Source organism: Lactuca virosa, chromosome 9, assembly GCF_052849685.1.
Source record: "Lactuca virosa cultivar CGN04683 chromosome 9, Lactuca_virosa_CGN04683_v6, whole genome shotgun sequence".
Classification (NCBI taxonomy): domain Eukaryota; kingdom Viridiplantae; phylum Streptophyta; class Magnoliopsida; order Asterales; family Asteraceae; genus Lactuca; species Lactuca virosa.
The window spans coordinates 117,753,992-117,777,290 of record NC_136434.1 but is presented as its reverse complement, the minus strand read 5'-3'; the positions used below and the strand labels follow the sequence as shown (position 1 = coordinate 117,777,290).

Genomic DNA, 23,299 nt, shown 5'->3' with positions numbered 1-23,299 from the left:
ATGCTCCATCCTATATATATATTTATATATATATATATATATATATATATATATATATATATATATATATATATATATATATATACATATGTATATATAGGGTGAGGACTTATTGTTGTTGTTATCATTTGTTAATCAATTTTTGATTTATAAACCGTTATCTCAAATACAATTGTTTGCCGACTTCAAAAGAAAACAAATTTCCAATTATAAAGGTTTCAACTTCACAATTTTCTCTACTAAAATTAGATTACTCACCAACTCTCGTAGTTGACCTGTTTTTACCCATGATGCAGATTTGAAGAATGAAGTTGATGAAAAATAGGTTGTGCCTTAGAAATCCACAAGACTATTTAAATTTGATGTAATAAATGTTGTTCATATTTGGATTTGTATTTGTATGTTGCGGCTCTTGTTTGCATACTTAGCACTTAATTGAATCTAATCATATTATAACATAGTTGTCATGAGACTTTGAACAATATATCACGCCTCGATCGATTCCGACAAGGATCGGGGTGTGACAGATTGGTATCAGAGCCCTTGACTATAGGGAATTAGGTTAATTGCCTTGACCTAGTCTATAGCCTCTAGGGTCCTCTCGTATGCTAGTTTATAAAATGTACACACAACTGCATGCAATTCGCACTTAGAAAATCCTAGGAATACCTTTGTGTGTTAATTGCTCCCTTATGTGCATACGTATTACTCCTGACACTTATATGTGTGCATACACTTGTGAATATTCTCCACTTTCTCTGAAAATCACACACATACTCAAGTTGTTTAACAAAATGTATATACATATATGTATTCCTTATAGCTCATAGAAATTCAAAGTCATCCACTCTAGTTGGGTAGGATCATAGTAATGGACGCGTAGTAACTGGAAGGGGGAGGTGCCAGTAGCCCGAAAGTCCTGACTAGGTAAGCATTCGTATACATCCCAATCAACCGAGGGACCAGTTTGCTTATCTGGGGACCAAAGGCGAGAGTTCCCAAACCTATAGGCCAAAGCGCGTCATTCACATTACTTTTGAGCCATCAAAATACCCGACCTTATCAAACGTATCCGAAAGGATACACTCCAAAATGGCCAACTCATTGGACTATTAAGTTCCCTAATGGGCCTAGAAGTGGGAAAGAAATGTGAAAACTTAGTTTTGTGGGGGCCCACACAAGTGCTACATGTTTCACATTTAGTAACCATGGAAAGCCCAAAAGGTGCCCAACACTCCTAACCATGGCCCAACAAGTGTTTTACAATTATTTTACCCAACAATGTCTAAAAAAAAAACTTTATTTCCCTAATCAATTTACAAATAACTCACAAGTCCATATGCGTGTTTCTCATAGTTGACATGTTCCTTGTTTGGTTGTGGACTTAGGGTAGACTCATTAGGATCAACAGTCTAATAAAATTTTAATTACACATAACTGGGGGCATGTCGAGTGAATCTTAGGAGTGGATCAGACATGGAACAAATCACAATATTATAATCAAGTTATTCCTACTAAATTCATAAGTCTATTTATATATACCTCTGGTATAGAGTCGTCAGCGTAGTCGAGTCGGCAATCTAGAATATAGCTAAATACATAATACAAACTATAATACCCAAATTATACAAACTTTTCTGCATTAAAAATCAATAGACAGACACAATGAAACTAAAAAGGGTATCAATCTATCAAGAGAAAAACACATACAATGTAGATTAAAATCCACTAATTATAACAAAATGGCTAAAAGAAAAGGTAAGGACTAAGGATTGTTAAGTCCTCTCTTCTTATAAATAGCTTTGAAGCAAGCTTGCCTAAGCTTCTTTGTTCTTTCTGTCAATTCCATACCTGGCAATTTCTCCATCATCTTCTTGTGCCCTGCTAACGTCTCTACCTCCTCCTTTAATCCCAACTCCTATTTTTTTTAGGTAGATGCAATATATTTTTCGTATGAGTTCATAAAATTTACAATGAGTTAAGTTTATGTAAATATAAATCAGAAATCATAGTAAAACAATTGATTCGATGTGGCATATGCCTAGGGCCTATGTTTATGTTATAAAGAAACTAATAATTAAAATTTTAGAAAATACCAAAACTACTTTGGTTACCAAGTGCATGCATACATGCATGAGTAATGTATAGAAGGTTATTATCGTAGTTTACCTTGGCATTTTGAATGAGGGATTGAAGGCTCTTAAGTTTTCTATGAGGCCATCTGTTTATGTTTAGCTCTCTGCATCTTTTCTTCAACAATGTTGACCCTATCCCTAGTTCCTTTGCTGCCATGATTATCGGCATCTCAAAGTACTTCGCTATCTCTTCAAACTCCAATGGTCTCAATCTATTTGCCACCTTCCGGTCACCGTGATCAGTGGTGGGAGCACTAGAACTACCTATAGCCTCACCACCGGATTTACAATCTTCACTGAAACTAACCAATGGTAAATTACCATCCTCCCAACAATCCCATAAGCTGATATCTTCAAGGGGGTCTTCAAGGGGATCAAGATCATGAAACTTATTTCTAGAAATGATGTTTTGATCTTTGTTAAGTACTGTGGAAACATTCTGATCGAGCACTTCATGCGATTTTTCCGACAACTCGAAATCCTGATGGTTGAGCAGGTCACCACTGCAAAAAAAAAAAAAAAAAAAAAAAAACTCAAACCATGTTTTGATCAATATAAACAAAATCACTTTTCTGTGCGAAAGATGGTGTAATGAGTGACATTTATATATACCTGAACAGATCCTGATGATCAAAGTACTGAAACCGATCGAGGTCATCTATGGGGTTTTGATGATCTGCAGGCGGATCCATTTGTGAGGGAGAAGTTAAAGAGTCGCGGTAAGAATGTGCTGATTTATATAAGGGAAGTGGGAGAAGTAATAAATAAAAAATAAAGAGGAAATGAATGGTCTTTGAGCCGTAACCTTCTTCTTCAATTCACACACATATACGTATATGTTGCTGCAAATTAGGACTTTTGTGCCTCATGCATTTAATGCATCACATGCCTACTGCATATTCTTGACTTTGAAGCTACATATTCTTAACTAATAAAACTTTATTTTTTTAACCCCTTAAATATCAGTACAAGCATCTAACATCGACATTTAAATTCTAAATTTCTTTTTATTACTAAAACTAGCATCTATTCAAGTCTATAAACCATGAATCTTGGGAACACGGCAAAACCCAAATAAGTCTTATCATCTATGTAAAAACTCAGGGTTTTTACCAGTGAATCTATCAGTAGCGGAGCTTGAACAATTAACTTGGGGGAGGGGGGCCGAAAATATTATAAACTGAAATTAACAAAAAAAAAATCAAAATCAAAATTTGAACAATAACCAATAACTCATTTAACAATAACCAAATCTATAAGTTCATCAATTATAAATCAAATTGGAAAATCGCCAAATCACAAATGACAGCCAAATTAAAAAGAAACTCAGTAAGACAGTAGTAACGCATAAATAGGCAACGGATTGACTGAAAACAGCAGCAGCAGTGCAATACGCCAACACCAACAATCAACAATCTTACAATCAGAAAAGAAAGAACAGCTGAACAGGATATGGGTCTCGGGATTACATACCTGATTTCTGTGAAGTGTGAATAGGGATTTGGGCATTAGGCGATGGCGATTGGCGAGAGTGAGACCAGGCGACTGACTTGGCGAGACACCGAGAAACGAACAACAGGCGAGATAGGCAGCAAATTGGGCAAATAGGGATGAATCGATTTTGATTTCTTGATACCGGGCTTGGTAACACTTGCCTATAACCCAAGTGGGGTAACAAAGTGGATGTTCATTTGAGTTGGCCCAGTAGGCAATGTGGGCCTGAAGAGCCGAGGCATGTTATCTATCCACTGTCGAGAGAGAAGAGTTTTTGCAGCTCTGTGAAGCCAGCCTGACGCATTGCCTCTTTCTCTAAGACCCAAGCCTAAGCTCAAGCCACATGAATCAACTCTCGACTTGGATCGGGCAAGAGTATTGGACCATTCTGATTAGGAATCGGGAGGGGCCAAAGCCCAAGTTTGAAGATAGCAGGCTTATAACAATTTTATTTTGAACTACAATTCCTACTCCTGGCCCCAATAATACTACGCCCCTGGAATCTATGAGGGCTAGTGTAAACATTATGGTCATATATCATTAAGATTCTATGGACTTAGAATGTGTGATTCCGCCTCATTCCCTGTTCCTTGTTTGGTTATGGGCTTAAGGCGGGGTCACCCATCCAAAATGCCCTTGCAATCTTAATGATATATGACTAGTTTACGTCAATCGACTATAAAAGAACTTGTAGGACTTATAATGCAAATTTCGTCAAAATTTGTTGAAACATTCGTAATGATGGAACTCGCTAACTACGTTATAAAATATTCATAGTGGTAATATCAAGGATAAAACAGGGAGTATAAAAGCACACATAGAATACTCTATCATCCCAAAACAATAAACTCCTTTTAAATTGACTCAGTTCAAGTTACAATAAGAAATTTCCAAGGTCATCATGTGACATCAGGAGGGTTGTTCCTCACCATAATCAATTTCTTGTACTACGAAAAGTTTTCCACATCTTTTTCCAAACTCTTGAAGTCCCAATCAAAATGCAAATTTCGGGACGAAATTCCCTCTAACGGGGGGATGATGTGACAACCATCAAATTTCGGTCAAGTCAAAGTCAGACAAAGTCAACTAGTCAAACCGGTCAACTCCATTAACCCTTGTATGATAGGGTTTACGTTATGTAATCACTGTACAATTCGCTATTTTAATGAGAAAACATCATTTGGAAAGTTCATGTGTTTGATTTTCCTTAGCCTTAACAGTGCTAAACAATGAACCAAAGCGATAAAACACTATTGCACAATCATCGGGATTGTGTAGGACACTAAATCATGGCTTAACGGGGTCTATGGACCTTGCGTTGCGAAGCCGGACACTCAAAAAGATCACAAACGAAACCTCTCTCAATCTCATTCAAACCCTACTCAAGATTACTTGACGCTAATAGGATCAAAACCCATACACTACGATATAAATTGACGTTAATAGCAACATAGTATAGTACAACGTTATAACTATAATCAAATTAAATTATGATACCATATTAAAATCAAATCAAAGTATAATGCTCTAATTAAATTAAAAGAATCAAACTTGAATGCTATAATTAAACTTCAAATCAAAGTAGATTGTTATAATCAAATCATAACCTATCTTTTATAAAACTCCATTTTTATAAACTTTACATTAAATTTTATAAAACTCTATTTTTATAAACTTTACTTTAAATTTTATAAAACTCTTATATTAATTATGTAAAAGATGCTTGTGTTAGTGGGAAATTATGAAGACCACCAAAAGCAAAAAGATTATTCCCATGGTCTCCCACTCACACCTCCCATCCACTTTCCTTTCATTTTTCTCCCAACACATTATTCTCTTCACCACTTAAACCTTCTCTATTCTTTCTCTCACTCTCAATCTCGAAATTTCCTCCAAGAATACTCATATTCCATCCAAGAACAATCTATTATACTCAAATCTTCATCCCTCTTGAAGCATTCATCAAGGTATGTTGTTAAAAGTTTCAAATTCATACAAGAAACAAATTAAATCTACCAAAATATCTAAAACTCATTTTTTTCATAAACCTGATTTTTCTCAGAATACCATCAATAAAATAAGAAGTTCTGGAAATTTTCAGAAAATAACTTATTTTTATTGAATTATCATAATTATTTCAATAAAGTAGGGCAATAATTCACATAAAATACTTGTTGCATTCAATAAATTCTGAGAAAATTCTGGGATGACATGTTTACTGATTAAACATGATATATGAAGTTTCATGCATTTATATTACTGTTTACTATTATTTATGATTTTATTGATTAATTAATAATGAAATATATAAAAAATACTTCCCATAGTCACAAATATCTGAAACTTATACACTGAGCTCTACATCATGTTATAAAACTATGGTTAATTGTACAGATTTTTTGAGAATCATTTACTATTTTTCCCGAATTTTGTGTTGTTTAATCATTAAAATATTAAATAAATACTAAAACAGTTCAGAAAAATATACAAATTTTACAGTAATTCATATTGTATGAAATAATGATTTCCTAATAATTTCATAATTTTTCAATACTGTTTACTATTTAAAACTATTTTCCTAAGTATTTAAGCATGTAAAAAATGCATTTAAATGATTATTTCATATAAATAATTGTTAAAATCTGTAAATAATTATAATTGGGCAAGTTATTATTTTAATAAGAAATTATTAAAATCTGGCCTAAATTGAAAATATAAATTAATTATGCAAAGTAAGTAATTCAATTTAAAATTCATTTAACAAATAAATACCTTAATATTATAATCAAAATGAATTATTGTTAATTCATCTAATATAAGAATACGTGTCTAATTATTTGTATTAATACTCCATTCTTGTTTAGCAGTTCCTAAACCAAAACTATAAATTATATTAGGTTCTACGCCATTTTGACCCGAATCGTCTATCGTACGACACACGCATTTCGTTTTGGGACTAAGGTGAGTAATCTACCCCATATTTTATAATTTTCAATACTTTTGGGGTGTATCATGTGGTTCTAATATGTTCCAACTTCATTTTATTGTTTTATCACAATTGAGACATTGTTGGGACATTTATACGTGAGTCATTAATTGTATAACTATTGTTTGTTTACGCTACATGTACTTGTAGTGCATTATCATTTTTAGTCTAATCTCCATGACTATGCCCGTATTCTTGAGGTACGTTATGGACAATAATAGCGCTATTGGGTTGACCACCCCGCCTTGGGACGCTAAGGTGATTGATCGCACGTGGTTGAGTGTGTATGATGATTAGATGCTCCATCCTATATATATATTTATATATATATATATATATATATATATATATATATATATATATACATATGTATATATAGGGTGAGGACTTATTGTTGTTGTTATCATTTGTTAATCAATTTTTGATTTATAAACCGTTATCTCAAATACAATTGTTTGCCGACTTCAAAAGAAAACAAATTTCCAATTATAAAGGTTTCAACTTCACAATTTTCTCTACTAAAATTAGATTACTCACCAACTCTCGTAGTTGACCTGTTTTTACCCATGATGCAGATTTGAAGAATGAAGTTGATGAAAAATAGGTTGTGCCTTAGAAATCCACAAGACTATTTAAATTTGATGTAATAAATGTTGTTCATATTTGGATTTGTATTTGTATGTTGCGGCTCTTGTTTGCATACTTAGCACTTAATTGAATCTAATCATATTATAACATAGTTGTCATGAGACTTTGAACAATATATCACGCCTCGATCGATTCCGACAAGGATCGGGGTGTGACAATAATCGCTTAAACGATTGTACCACATGCGCCCAGATTGTTTTAACCCATACAAAGATCTTTGTAATTTTATAGAATACATTTATTTGGGTTTTGCACTTAACGCTTCAGGCATTTTAAATCCTTCAGGGATTTTCATATAGATATCACTATCAAGTGATCCATACAAGTAAGCTGTAACAACATCCATAAGACGCATCTCTAAATTTTTAGATACTGCCAAGCTAATTAAATATCTGAAAGTGGTTGCATCCATTACCGGTGAATAAGTTTCTTCATAATCAATTCCAGGTCTTTGAGAGAAACCTTGAGCAACAAGCCTGGCCTTGTATCTTACAATTTCGTCTTTCTCATTTCTTTTTCGTACGAAGATCCATCTATATCCTAATGGTTTCACAACTTCAGGTGTGAGGATAATGTTCCCAAAAACCTTTCTCTTGTTAAGAGAATTTAATTCAACTTGCATAGCTTCCTTCCATTTAGCTCAATCATTTCTTCTTTGACATTCAATGACAGATTGTGGTTCGGGATCATCATTCATAATATCACATGCAACTGAATAAGAAAATATTGCACCTATATTGTCAGTTTCATTTTGGTCACATATTCTATTTGTCTGACCATAATTTAATGCATCATCCTCCTTTCCTGGGGGAATTTGAATAATTCGTGTTTCTCCATGAACACTTTCATCGTGATCTAGTGCATTTTCTGCTCCTCTTCTTTTTCGTGGGTTCTTATCCTTAGAACCAAATGGCCTTCCACGCTTCAGGCGTGTTTTAGACTCTTGAGTGACTTTATCATCAGATTGTCCATGTGGAATGTCAATTCGAGCTGGAGCATTGACAGCTGGTATATATGATTTAGTCACCCTTTTTGTGTCAGTAAATGCATCAGGTAATTGATTTGCCATTTCTTGGAAATACATTATCTTTTGAACTTCCATGTCACATTGCTTTGTGCGAGGGTCAAGATATGATAAAGTAGGCTCATGCCATGACACATCCTTTTCCAGAATCTTCTTTTCTCCACCTAATGATGGGAAATTTGCCTCATCAAATTGACAATCTGCTAGGCGTGCTGTGAAAACATCACCTGTTAATGGTTCAAGATATCTTATAATAGAGACTGACTCATAACCAACATATATTCCCAACCTTCTTTGAGGACCCATTTTTGTCCGTTGAGGTGGTGCAATAGGGATGTATACTGCACACCCAAAAATTCTCAAATGGGATATATTTGGCTCTTGACCGAAAGCAAGTTGTAGTGGAGAATATACATGATATGAACTTGGTCTCATGCGTATCAATGATCCAGCATGTAAGATTGCATGGCCCCAAACAGAAACAGGAAGTTTGGTCCTCATTATCAATGGTCTAGCTATTAGCTGGAGACGTTTAATCAATGATTCAGCTAAACCATTTTGTGTGTGTACATGAGTAACTGGATGCTCAACAACAATTCCTACAGACATACAATAGTCATTAAATGCTTGTGAAGTAAATTCACCAGCATTATCAAGTCTCACTCTTTTGATAGTATAATCAGGGAAATGTGCCCTTAATTTAATAATTTGGGCAAGAAACTTTGCAAATGCCATATTATGAGTTGATAATAGGCAAACATGAGACCATTTACTGGATGCATCTATTAAGACCATAAAGTATCTAAATGGTCCAGATGGTGGGTGAATCGGTCCACATATATCACCTTGAATTCTTTCTAGAAATCTAGGTGACTCCCTTTCAACTTTCATTGGAGAATGTTTTATAATTAACTTTCCAAGGGAACAAGATGCACATGGTTTTATGCTATTGGATTGAGGAAACTTTTGGTCCTTCAATGGATGCCCGTGTGTATTCTCAATTATCCTTCGCATCATTGTTAATCCTGGGTGGCCCAACCTATCATGCCATAAACTGAATGTCCCAGGATCACAATGTTTTCCTTCTACTACCATATTTGATTCAATCATATGTATATATGTATAATGCAGACCAGAATCAAGTGTTGGTAGTTTTTCAAGCACATGGTTTTTGTCTATAATATACATATATTTCTTATTTTTAATGGTCACAGTTTTTGTGTCATAACCTTTGAAATATATGTCATTGAAACTTAATAAGTTTCTATTAGACTTTGGAGAAAATAAGGCATTTTCTATACAAAAGCTTGTACCATTTGGTAATATAAAATGGGCTTTCCCGGTTCCCTCTATCAAGTCTGCAGGACCTGATATTGTATGTATGACTGTTTTTGTTGGTACTAATTCTGAAAAATATTTGTTTGATTTCAGAATAGTATGTGTACTACCACATTTAGCGGAGTGAATTCAACATTATCAATGAGGTTTGCTTCTTTTCCTTTTCCTTTAATGGACTCTTGATAAAGTTGACAAAGATGTGCAGGTGTGCGACAGGTCCTTGACCAATGGCCTGTGCTACCACATCTATAACATGAACCATCAGATTTTTGTGATGTCCCAGTGTCATGCCTTGCCACTTTGGCCTTATCTTGTGTGTGGACATTGTTTCTTTGTAAATATTGGTAATTATTTCTTTTCTGGCCACGACCACGATTATTACCTTGTCCACGACCATAATTATGGTTCTGATTATGACTTTGGTTTCGATTAAAATAGCCACGGCCTTGCCCTCGACCACGTGTATTGTTTCGATGACCATCAATATTTGTAGCATTTGCTTCAGGAAGTGCTACTGATCTCGTTGGACGAGATTCATGGTTTTTCATTAATAGTTCATTGTTTTGCTCTGTAACGAGCAGACATGCATTCAGTTCAGAATATCTTGTGAACTTTTGCATCCGATATTGTTGCATCAAAGTAATGTTTGTTGCATGAAATGTTGAGTAAGTTTTCTTCATTCATCTCTAGCATTTGGAAGTATAATTTCCTTTTGATGATCAAATCTTTCTTTCAAAAGATTCCAGAGAATACTTGGATCAGTAACATCAAGATATTCAAATCTCAACATTTCATCAATATGCTTACGAAGGAAAACTTGTGCTTTTGCTTTGTCTTGTGCCAAACAATTATTAAATTCATATATAGTATTTGAGATACCCATGGATTCAAGATGCATTTTTTACATCTATCTTCCATGGCACATAGTTTTTTCCACTAACTTCAAGTGCTGCAAACTCGAGCTTTGCAATGTTGGACATAATGTAACTATAAATTTTAAACAAAATAAAAATTAAAATTAAAATCCATTTATTTCAATAAATATTACACAAAAAAGAAGCGGTAAAGCTAACATTGCATACAAGCCTAAAAGTAGATGAAATTTCATATTATCTTCGATGTTAAGGATTTGGATGAAATGTAACATGACTATTATAGTCATGATTATCACAAAAGGATGAATCATCTTGAAGCTTGATTTCTTGAAATTGATTTATTTGATATAAGAGAGAAAAATTTGTTGTGGGTAAAATAAGCAGGGTAAAAATGTTTATTTATGGTAAAAAAATATAGGCGTTGTTTTTGCTGTTTATAACCGTTGCATATATATTCCCGTTGTGTATATATGTATATGTATTTTCTAAATCATATAATAAGACTTATAACTAATACATAACTTTACTAATTAGAAACATAAATAAATATTAGTAAATGTTTAAATAAAATTATGAAGAATATCTAAAATATAAATAAACATTGACATGTATAAATAAATATAATTTAAATGTTAGTATGCACAAATAAAAGTTAGTAGCATAATATAAATGTTAGTATGCATAAATAAAAGTTAGTTGCATAATGTAAATGTTAGTTTGCATAAATAAAAATTAGTTGCATAATGTAAATGTTAGTATAAAAATTAGAATACATAAAGAAATGTTAGTATAAGAAATAAAAATTGTTAGTAGTCCATAATGTCCACATTGTATAAGTTTCATTAATTCATTAGTATTATTATTTTAATATGATTGAGGTTTTTATAATTAATAGTGTTTTTACTAAGTAAAACATACCTTGATTAAGATAGATGTGATTTTCCACTTGTTTAGTAACCTTGATTAGAGCTTTCGTGCTGATAACGTGTTATGAATTAAGCGTAATTAATGTAACTATAAATCAAACCAAACTAGTAAACTTTGATAAGAATTTTAATTGAGAACAAAGAATATTTAGAGAGAATATGAAAGTTATATCTCTTATAACTTTTGGTGTGTTTCATTCTTTACAATGGAGGGGTATTTATACTACAAATTTTACTAACATAAAATTGTAACTAGTTAGAAATGTTGACAAATTTGTCATGCAACAATTATTATGTCATCCACCAATTATTTACAACACCACCAATTATTTACAACAATAATATATATATATATATATATATATATATATATATATATATATATATATATATATATATATATATATATATATATATATATATATATAACCGACAAATATTTTATTAAGGGTCACCGCCTAGGCAAGTAGCTACGCAGAGCAAACAAAAGAAAGAAAAAGGAGAATTTTTTTTGAGGAGATTACAAACAATTTAGTGGGCAAACACACCATTGGACCCACTTATACAAACTTAAAAGACAAAATTACAAAAATGGTCCCTGTGGTTTGATAAAAATCACAAAGTCAGTTCCTATTAATTTTTTTGATGTAAATGGTCCTTGTGGTTTGCAAAACTTGCAAAGATGACCCTTTTTACCATCTATAAGGGCATTTTCGTCTTTTCAAGGATAAAGAGACTGAATTCGTGACATTTGATAAACCACAGGGACCATTTTTTAAGTTTGTTTAAAAAAGTGAATTAATTGGCTAAAGGAAGGGAGGAAAAATGGTCTCTGTGGTTTGACAAAAGTTACAAACTCAGTTCCTATTAATTTTTTTGATGTAAATGGTCCTTGTGGTTTGCAAAACTTGCAAAGATGGCCCTTTTTACCATCTGCAAGGGCATTTCCGTCTTTTCAAATATAAAGAGACTGAATTCATGACATTTTATAAACCAGAGAGACTATTTTTTAAGTTTGTTTAAAAAAGTGAATTAATTGGCTAAATGAAGGGAAGAGGGATCAAACCTACGACCTCCACCCTACTATATTACTTAAGCTTTAACCAATTGAGCTAAATGTTCAGTTAGTTATATTTTCCTAAAACTTATTTATATAATAACGAAAATGTTAATACATAAACAATAAATAAATTACAAAAAACATCTTTTTTGCATAATTTTTTTAAATAAAACAAAATGAATTTTAGTCGTATTATAAAAAAAATAATTTTTTACAAACAGTTTGTATGTATTTTTATTTATTTATTTTACGTAAAATATATTTTTTATGTCTTTAAAAAATACGTTTTCGTATTAAAAAATATGTTTTCGTAAAATACATTTTTTATGTCTTTGAAATAATAATAATTAACACTAATCATGACATAAAAAATGTATAAATTCTTTTGGGTCGCTAGTTGTAAAACCGTTTTTTTCGGTTAAATGTATTAGAAACAATTTAACAACGATTTTGTTATGTATCTAAACAATTTATATGTTTTTTTATGTGAAGAGTAGTATTAATTATCGTTATTTTAAAAAGATATATCATTATTTTTTTTACGTAAAAAAAATTATGTCTTTAAAAAAATATGATTTCTTATAATATGTTATTACGTTGTATTCGGTTATATATCTTATTTAAAATACGTATTTCATCTTAATCGCAAGTTCTAAATTGTATGGTTAAAATGAAGATGAAAAGAAATAGTGATATATCTTTTTAAAATAACGACAATTAATACATAACAAAATCGTTGTTAAGTTGTTTTTAATATATTTAACCGAAAAAACGGTTTCAGAACTAGTGACCCAAAAGAATTTGTACATTTTTTATGTCATGAGTAGTGTTAATTATTATTATTTCAAAGACATAAAAAATGTATTTTACGAAAACATATTTTTTTATACGAAAACGTATTTTTTAAAGACAAAAAAGTATATTTTACGTAAAATAAATAAATAAAAATACATACAAATTGTTTGTAAAAAAACTATTTTTTTTATAATACGATTAAAATATATCTTGTTTTATTTAAAAAAAATTATAGAGAAAACATCATAAATGGTCCCTATGGTTTCCCCAAATCTGAAGTTTAATCCTCGTGGTTTAAAAACCTCATATATGGTCCTTATGCTTTCAAAACTTTTGATGTTTGGTCCTTTTTGCTAACTGTGTTAGCTTTCCACCATTAAATGAAGGGTATTTCTGTCATTTAACTATCCATGGACCTTTTATGAGGTTTTCTTTTCTTTTATTTTTTTAAAAATTAAATTTAATATCCAAGGTCTCTCTCTCTCTCTCTCTCTCTCTCGACAAACACATACATACACTAGATCCCCACTCCTATTCTTCCCCAACCTAACCATCCACCTTCATTAATCCTTGCTTCCTAATATAATCATCCATCGATTGACTGCTGGTGAACCAAACCTCCCACCATTGGCGTTTCCGGTTCCCACCTCCTCCGATAACTCCATCGCCTCCGATGTCCAGTGGCCCCGTCTGAAAGCTTCACCGCTTCCCCGCCATTGCTCGTCGGATATCATAGCATCACCGGAAATCTCTCTTCATCCTCACCGGATTTCAAGTCGGAAGCCTCTCTTCATTCCACTAGATTTCAATCTGGAAACCACTTAAGCTTTCTTCATCCCCACTAGAAAAACCTCCTAAGATACCAATGTTACTGTGGCGATTGTTATGTCTGGCGGTGTTGTGAATTCGATGGCTAATGGCATCGGTGGTGGAGGGTTTATGGTTGTTCGATCTGTGTAAATGTTGGAAACCCTAGCATTTGATTTCAGGGAAACTGGTTTGGCAGCTTCCAAACAGGTTTAATCGATTTCATTAACCAGGGGTTTTGCCTAATTTCGTTTTCGACTTGTTGAAGCAATGATCTCCGATTTCTTACTGTTTTTGCATCTGATAATTTTAAAGGTCTAAGTTCTAGTGTAGTTGATGGACTTTTGATTGGTTTAATGAATGAGATGGTTGTTTTTGCTCATTATTGATTGGATACTCACATCGAAGAAAAAGTGAACAGTTTCAATGAAGAAGATGAAGAATACGATATTAGTAAAGATAGTGGCGGTGGTGAAGGGTATGTGGTGGTTTGGTAGGTGGAAGTAACGATGGCTATGGTGTTTTGTAGTGCTGGAATGGAGAAATAAGGGTGGTGATTTTGGTCTAATGATGGCAGTGGTGATGGTGGACGGTGGTGGTGGTGGTAATGGCAGACAAAGAGTAGGATAGGGTGGGGGTATGGCTATGGTGTGTGTATGAGAGAGAGAGAGAGAGGGGAGAGAGACCTTGGATATTAAATTTAATTTAAAAATAATAATAATAAAATAAAAGAAAACCTCATAAAAGGTCAAATAACGGAAATACCCTTCATTTAACGGTGGAAAACTAACAGAGTTAGCAAAAAGGATCAAACATCAAAAGTTTTGAAAGCATAGGGACCATCTATGGGGTTTTTAAACCACGAGGATTAAACTTCAGATTTAGGGAAACCACAGGGACCATTTATGATGTTTTTTCAAAATTATATAAAAAATTGTTTTTTGTAATTTATTTATTGTTTATGTATTAACTTTTTCGTTATTATATAAAAAAGTTTTAGGAACATATAATGGGGTGGAGGTCGCAGGTTCGAGCCCCCCCCCCCCCCCCCCTTTCCTTCATCCAATTAATTCACTTTTTCAAAGAAACTTCAAAAATGGTCCATGTGGTTTATCAGATGTCACGAATTCAGTCCCTTTATACTTGAAAAGACGAAAATGTCCTTACAGATTCAGTCTCTAACGGCTGAATACTAACAAAAAATGGTCCTTATGGTTTATCAAATGTCACGAATTCAGTCCTTTTATACTTGAAAAGATGAAAATGCCCTTACAGATTCAGTCCCTAACGGCTGAATACTAACGACGTTAGTAAAAAGGGTCATCTTTGCTAGTTTTGCAAACCACAAGGACCATTTAAATAAAAAAAATTAATAAGGACTGACTTTGTGACTTTTGGCAAACCACAGGGATCAGTTTTGTAATTTTGTCCTAAAATGTTAGATTAAGGCTTTCCGATCAGGAGTTTTGTGAATTATATTTTAGAGTAAAGTATAGTTTCGTACTCTTCAGGGAAGGACGCAGGATTTGGTAGTAGGTGTTGCCGATAAATAGAAAAAAGAAAAAAAATCAAAAAATATCGAAAAATTTACACTGCATATAGAAAAAACAGGGGTTGTCGGTGCCACTGCGGGCACCCAAAGAGAACCGTCCCTGATACTCTCCAATAGTTTTACTTTAATTATTGAAAATTAGGTGAATGTTAATGTCTTATATAGAATAAGACTATACAATAATATTTGTTATTGTTTGTTATTAAAAAAAATACCCTTTTACTATTATTAATTTTGAAATAATAATTTTTTCTTAAATTGATATAAAAAATTGTAATTTACTTTAAATTATTTGAATAAAAACTTTTCTTAAAACCAGATAAAATTAATCGCCTGTATATGTAATGTGAATTTTTTTATATAATTTTTGATCTTTTGCACCAGTAGTCATCGGTCAGAAAACCAATGTTAAATTTTATATAATGACCATTTTACATCATTTTGTCTTTTTCTAATTTTCTAAGTTTCTAATTTTTTTTAATATTTATCTGTATAATTATATAAAATAAACAGGAAATGAAAAAACATCCATCGACATTCTTTTATTTGTAAACCCTTGCCGCACCTAAGCCCTCTTAGTCTTGGGCAAGACACCACCATTGCCATTCCGGCTTTGCCTCCATTCATTCGGAAAAACAATCAAACAAACAAAGGAAAAAACAAGCATTTGTCAATCTGGGTTGGATGAGTCGACATATTCAAGCAAAAACAAAACTATGCTTTGATGCATTGTTTAGAAGATGAAGGAGATGCTTTCCAGAGCCGGGGACATGGTGTCTTGATGTGTGTTGGAGATAACAACAACAACAGGGTGACAACTGTAATGGGGAATGAAGATGGTGAGAAAGATCTCAATTAAGGACAAAAACAGTGTAGTGAGGATGAAGGTTATTAAAAAGGTAGAAGAGACGCCATGACGTGAGTTGAAGTTGCCAACGAGGATGCAAAAGTGGCCAACGATGATGACAAGACGGGGAATGGGAAAGCGAAATATGGGTGAGGTGAATCGGTAGACCGTAAAAATAATGATCAAACATGATGAATTTTGAAACCATAAGTGCTCTTGGTGCTAAATTTTCAAAACTTAGACTAAAATTGTAAAAGAGTGCCAACCACAAAGGGCCAAAACTCTAAATTACTCTATATTTTATTTATAGGAGTATACATCCACAAATGAAAATCGGTCATGATATCTATTTATCCATTAGTAGTCAATGAACAATAAAGATATCCGTAGAATAAAAATTATATATAAGAGTGTGTATTTAATATCAACCGAGTTATTTATACATCATTTAAAAACGAAATTATCTTTGCGTGTTGCCATTTATAGGAACACAAGACTTGTAAACAATAAAGTTTTCTAGTTAATTAAATTGTGAATTATACTAAAAACAGATTTCAACAGACTTATATTTTTTAAATCGTAGTCTAAAATTATCATCTAATAATTATATTTTCATGATTCAACAATCTCGATCAAGCAAACATCAATAATAAATAATTAAAATAAAAAAGATTTTGTACTTTTTATTTGATAAGAATCCAACTTATATCTTCCACGATACTTTTGATAAGAATCCAACTTAAATCTTCCACGTACCTGATACAGTGAAGTACTTTCTCCATGGCAAGGAGGTCTTGTTTCCATACTATCTGTGAGCCCTACGTGTACTTTCTCCATGACAACATGGCAAGGAGGTGCTATTTCCCATACTTGACCGCCGAAATCATCCACCATTTTTACGTCACTGTACTGTCTTATATCTCCATCTTTGCTTATACATATGTTGCTTGTTTCCATCATTAATCCAAAAAAAATACCTTTCTTTGTGAATTGGTTTTTCTTTTGAATATGATGATCAATAATATGGATCACACGGTGTCTTCACAGCCATCATCGAGCAGTTGCAGGCAATCTGCCGGTTATTCTAGTAAATCAAACACAATATTTGCTCGCCGGAGGAGAACAGAACTCCGGCGGTTGAAAGTTTTGTCAAATGCAGATGACTCTTTATCCAACAAAAGGCGGTTTGAGAACACCGAGAAAGAACACAATGACAATTTTCCTTGCCATTCCTCGGTGATTGGGCGAAGGAGAGAGATGGAGGATGCTGTGAGTATAGAAAAAAAGTTTGTTGATGAGAACTCAAGGAAGTTCGATTTTTATGGCGTTTATGATGGTCATGGTGGTTCCCGTGTTGCTTATGCGTGTCGTGAGCGGTTACACAAGTTGTTGGCGACAGAGATGGATATAGAAAACAAAAACACAGAGGAGATGAATTGGGAAAATTTGATGGTGGAGAGTTTCGCTAAGATGGATGAGGAGGTAAATGAAACTGACATTGTCGATTCCATTGGTTCCACTGCCGTTGTTGCAGTGGTCAGTGATAAAGAAATAGTGGTTGCCAATTGTGGTGATTCAAGGGCTGTTCTTTCAAGAGGTGGTGTCACCGTGCCCTTATCCGTTGACCATAAGGTAATTATTTATTAACACAATCTTATATCTTTGTTTGTAAAAGAAACCGTTTAATTTTAACCTTGAAATATTAATGAAAAGTTTGGACATGCATGCAGCCAGATAGACCCGATGAGTTAGAAAGAATCGAACTTTCAGGAGGAAGAGTGATCGATTGGAATGGGCTACGTGTTCTTGGAGTTCTTGCGACTTCAAGATCAATAGGTGATCGACAATTAAAACCATATGTAATTGCAAAACCTGAAGTTACTGTGAACAAAAGAGATGATGCAGATGAATTTATGATCTTAGCTAGCGATGGATTATGGGATGTAATATCTAATGATTTGGCATGTCAAGTTGTGAGAAAATGTCTCGATGGATGGACTTGTGGAAGGAGATCGATGAAAGAACACCATAAGAGAACGACCAATAATCCAGCTATGTTCTTAACAGAACTAGCAATGGCTCGTGGAAGCAAAGATAATATAAGTGTTATTGTGGTGAATCTTAAGCATTAGATCTCTTGATAATAGAAAAGGGTGGTATCTTTACTTACTTTCTTTTTCCCCTCCCTCTAGATTCATTTCCATGTTTTTTGTGGCTGTGTAATAATCATGCCATTTACGTGTTAAGTTCCCATATATATAACTTTGGTCGTAATAAAAGATATCTAGTACATACATTATTATGATTAGAACAGTAAAACTTTTTACTAAAAGATATAGATACAGAATGTACACTGACTTAATTGGAAATTTCCATCACAAAAAATTCCTAAATCACATTTGACCAAACTCTATAACCCAAATTAACAAAAACATTTAGTTGCATAAATCTTAAATATCAAGCAGTGGTAATCATCAAAACCAACATCTATACCTTATGATCCAAGTATCCAACTATCTTTATGCTAAATTCATCTTTAAACTGTCATAAATCATGTATCATTGTAACTTATTTTATTGATTTGTAAGGCCAACAAATTGAATTATGAAGAATGATATAAATGAATGAGATCTTACTTATAGTAATGTAAAATCTCATTAGACAATGTTCACATGTCATTTTTGTAAAATCTCTCATTAGACAATGACTTACTGATAAGCTCCAACTAATCCTAGAGAGCTTTTAGTTGATTTGTTTTATTAGAGTTATTCTATTATGTTTTTGGCTTTAGGGGTAGAATTGTATTTTTGGTATTATTGTTGTTAAGTTTTGTTAGGTTAGGAGCACAATCTTTTGTTTTTTTTGGACCACTCCCTTGAGTCATATTTACTATTTCCCTTTTGAGGTTTTTGTTGAGGAGCTAAGAATTATATTGTTGACGTTTTTGGAACTTACATAAAGTCCAGCAGCCTTAAGTGAAAATACAAGAAAAGTCAAAATGATTTTTCATTGCTTTGACTTGGGTTAAATGAACCCAATTTTTCATTCCAATTTTTCATTGCTTTGAAGTCAAAATAATTTCCTTGAATTTCTTTACTAAGTCCTACTTTTGCATCAAGACAAAAAGGAACACTAATATAGCTAGTGATTAAGGACTTGTTTCTTTTTTTTCACATCAAGGTTGCATTGATACGTATTACCATATATGAAGATAGTTGTGTTCCTAGTTGGTTTCATGTTAATGGAAGTTTATTGGACACCATGAAAAGCATAACATAAACATATAATAGAATCCATACAAAATATAGAATAAAATCCAAAATGTTTCTTGATCACGAGACATAAATGCATATGATTTCAAAACTTAGCCCAAAAGTCATCATCATCAACAAAACCACACCAAAATCGTTACTTATCAGTCACAATTAGGTTCATTTACATTCATGAAATGATTATCATAACATTCAAAGATTAAAACTGGCAATCTCTTCATCATCATCATCTATTCCACCATCCTCATCATCATCATCACTAAACATTTCAATTTCTTCATCTTCATCTTCTTCTTCCTCCATTTTTGTGCTTGTATCACCTTTTAAACCAGTACTCAACACAACTTTTGCACCCCCTGATTTCTCCATATCCTTCCTCAGTTTCTCCATGTTTTCTTTCCTCCTTTCCTCCTCCAATCTCTCCTTCTCCACCTTCCTTTTGTCAAGATCAGCCCTACACAATACCATGATATGAGATAAGGTTTCAGTGTGTGTGTTTGTGAGAGAGAGAGAAAGAGAGAGAGAAAAATACTTGTAAGTTTCCATGTATTCATCAGCACTTGATTGAATAGCTTTAAAGAAGGCATCCATTCCAGCACCAGTTACAGCTGAAACTCCAACAGCTTTTAAGTTTTTATAAAATTCCTCCAAAGCAAGAGAAAGACTTCTTGTTAAAGTTGATGGATAAGAGTGATCAGAATCCAATGCAGCATGGAACACCTCAAAATCTTCCATCCACTACTCAAATAACAAAACATATATAAACATTTCAAATCTTATAAACATACATTAACAAAAAATTCACTATCCAACATCATCACTTTACCTCAACAGCAAATTGATGGTGGGCAACATCGATTTTGTTAAACACCAAAACCAAGGGTAATCTCGTCTTATAAAGAATGCTACAAGCATAAAGCATGTTGCTCATGAAAGTATTTGGGCTCTCTGCACGAGGGGTATCCACAACATATGCAATCACAGTTGGAAAAGTTGAAGCAAATGCTTCTGTAATAATTGCTCCAGAAGCTGACCATGTGAAGATCTCAATTTGACCAGGTGTATCCACAAGAACATAATCAAGCTCATCTGCTCTCCTTTCAATCATTTGTATAACCTCAACAAATCATAACATAACATATCATTAGATAGATAGATAGATAGATATTATCTCAAAAACAACAAGAAAGTTGTGTTTTATACTTACATCATCAAATTTTGTGGCGAATAAGTTGAGAGAAGTCAATATTCCACCATTGGGGCCAAGATTGAATTGCTTCATGACTTCTTTGTAACGAACAGTGTCTCTTATGTCAATATTGGCGCCAAAAGGGAGAGTCAAAACAGCAGGATCAAGATTCAGTACATAACCCCTTGTGTTAGTTGCTTGTGTATGACAAACAGTTCGATGAAGAAATGTTGTTTTCCCACTTCCTGTATGTTATGAAATGTAACATTTAATTTCCCTTTTTAGCAAAGTTTCAACCCATGAATTTAAAATTCTATGTTTAAAGAGTACCTGCCATTCCTACAACAATGATGATAACTGGCTTCTTCTTGAAATGTGAACTCCCAGAAGAGGATTTGTCTATTTGCAGGTTCTCCATGGATTTGGAGATATCATCTTTTCCATCACCGGTTGACTGGCAACATGTGCAGAAAGAAGTAAAACACCAACATATAAGAGAGAGTTGAATAAACACAATGGAAATTGATTGAAACTAAAGGTGGGTTACTAGGTTATATATGGCTTTTACTTGGATTCCAGATGAACTTGCGGATTCTGTCTCCATAGATGATGCAGCTTCCTTCGATGCTTTACCATTTGATTCTGAATCGACTTCCATCGAAAATGATTCTTCTAAATGACAACAAAGGAATTAATAGTAGTTAGTAAAGAGTATGAGAGATAATCATAGGGTTGAAACTCCAAAGAGTTGCAAATATGCTATAAATTCTGCTGAATGAGTAATAGGATTTAGATCAAATGGTAGAAACGAATCATCTAATGAAAGTCCAACCCAGATAACAAACAAAAAGCACCGGCCTCATCTTTCATTAGATGAGGCCAATGGTTATGTGAATGACATATACATCCTCTATAAAAATCATCTCTTCATAATCATGGATAAAAGCATCCGTTGGCTCATACATATATTTTGTTCTCACACATGCCCATACAATTCCCCAGTTTTGATCTCATCCTCTGTTATGATCATAAATAATTACAAGTACTTTATCAATAGAGCATGACAAATGAGCATATGAAATTTAATTTCCACCACTCCATATTAGATCCTTTCCAAAATTGATTGATGATACACTTGTTGCATAATAAAGCAAAACACACATTATGGTAAATCCTAAGACGCTGTTTTATATCAAAAGGCATAATCTATTTTTTCACAAAAGAATATGGTAAATTCAAAGATTTTGAAAACTATTTTACCCAAGTAAATAAATTTATAATTTGAACTGACGAGACACAATTAGCATATGTGAAATTAAACATTTCCAGAAAGTTATACGATTTCAAGCTTTTACACAAATTAGCAAAATTTTCAGTTAAAAAAATGCTACATCTATTTTGAAGTTAAAAAAAAATGAAATACCATTAAGAAACCAAACCACAAAACGTTGGTATATTTGTTCAACAACTTCAACATCTTTGATAACCTAAAACATTCATCACTCTTGTTCACGCCATTAATTATGTTAACCTGTTGCCACTGCCTTTGCCATCATAATACTTCCACATATATCATACTTCAAATCACTGAATCACTTGCACATATATATGTGTGTGTTCAGGTATGAATAAAATCAACAAAGGCACATTCAACATCACACATGAAGTGAAGTAGTGAACAACAAATCACTTGGAACAAATCATTTGAAAATTAAAAACTTTTATCCATCTCAATAGCAAAAGAACTTTGAAAAGGAAAAGAGATGCAAAAATCGAAACAACAACAATCGAAACAGCTAAAATCGAGAAGTAAAATTCGAAACTTTTAGAGAAATAATGGCAGAAATCGGGACTATTGATGCAGAAATCGATGCTTGCTAGTGATGATGCCAGAAATCGGAAGTATTTATGAGAAGAGGAAGGGAGATCGATGCTTACCTGATCAGACGAGGAAGCAGCTTCGCCAAAGCTTGCTGGTTGGGAGAGAAAAAACGATTCGTTGGAACTTGGAAGATGAGAAAGAAAGGGAGGCGTGCGTTAGGGCAAGGGTACCTGCGGAATTTTTTTTCCCTTACCTCAGTCAGCTTATTTTTTATAACTTTCTCAGTCAGATGTTTAGTTCCGAATCGGATGTATAAAAACTGAATATCAAACATATACTCCTGACCGAGTCAGGCCTAACGTTCTGTGTTCGGATAAAACTGAATTGTCAAATTGGACAATTTGGTTCGGATATTCGGATTTTTGGATTGGTTTTCAACAAAACCGAATTATTATTTTGGATTTCGGATTGGTTTTTGTTTATACACTAAGGACTGAATAGTCCAAAAAAACCGAATAACAACTTATTA

At 33.1% G+C, this 23,299-nt stretch overlaps 2 protein-coding genes across 3 annotated transcripts; one reads left to right on the top strand and one right to left on the bottom strand.

The window, feature by feature from the left end:
- The first annotated feature begins 17,510 nt into the window (after window positions 1-17,510).
- On the top strand, window positions 17,511-18,663 carry LOC145139702 (putative protein phosphatase 2C 8). Its single transcript, XM_079073433.1, has 2 exons — window positions 17,511-18,119; window positions 18,218-18,663. The coding sequence occupies exons 1-2, from the start codon at window positions 17,511-17,513 to the stop codon at window positions 18,617-18,619; spliced, it is 1,011 nt and encodes a 336-aa protein (XP_078929559.1). The 3' UTR covers window positions 18,620-18,663.
- A 1,136-nt stretch (window positions 18,664-19,799) lies between these two features.
- QQT2 (P-loop containing nucleoside triphosphate hydrolases superfamily protein) lies at window positions 19,800-23,060 on the bottom strand. 2 transcript variants are annotated; one of them, XM_079072792.1, is made up of 7 exons: window positions 22,887-23,060; window positions 21,517-21,620; window positions 21,279-21,402; window positions 20,967-21,193; window positions 20,586-20,876; window positions 20,292-20,497; window positions 19,800-20,213 (listed from the first exon to the last, which is right to left on the bottom strand). In XM_079072792.1, exons 2-7 carry the CDS (start codon window positions 21,604-21,606, stop codon window positions 19,952-19,954), a joined length of 1,200 nt encoding a protein of 399 aa, XP_078928918.1. In that variant the 5' UTR covers window positions 21,607-21,620; window positions 22,887-23,060; the 3' UTR covers window positions 19,800-19,951. The 2 variants fall into 2 exon arrangements, with proteins under 2 accessions (XP_078928918.1, XP_078928919.1); XM_079072793.1 differs by having other exon boundaries at window positions 21,517-21,617.
- Between the last annotated feature and the right edge of the window lie 239 nt (window positions 23,061-23,299).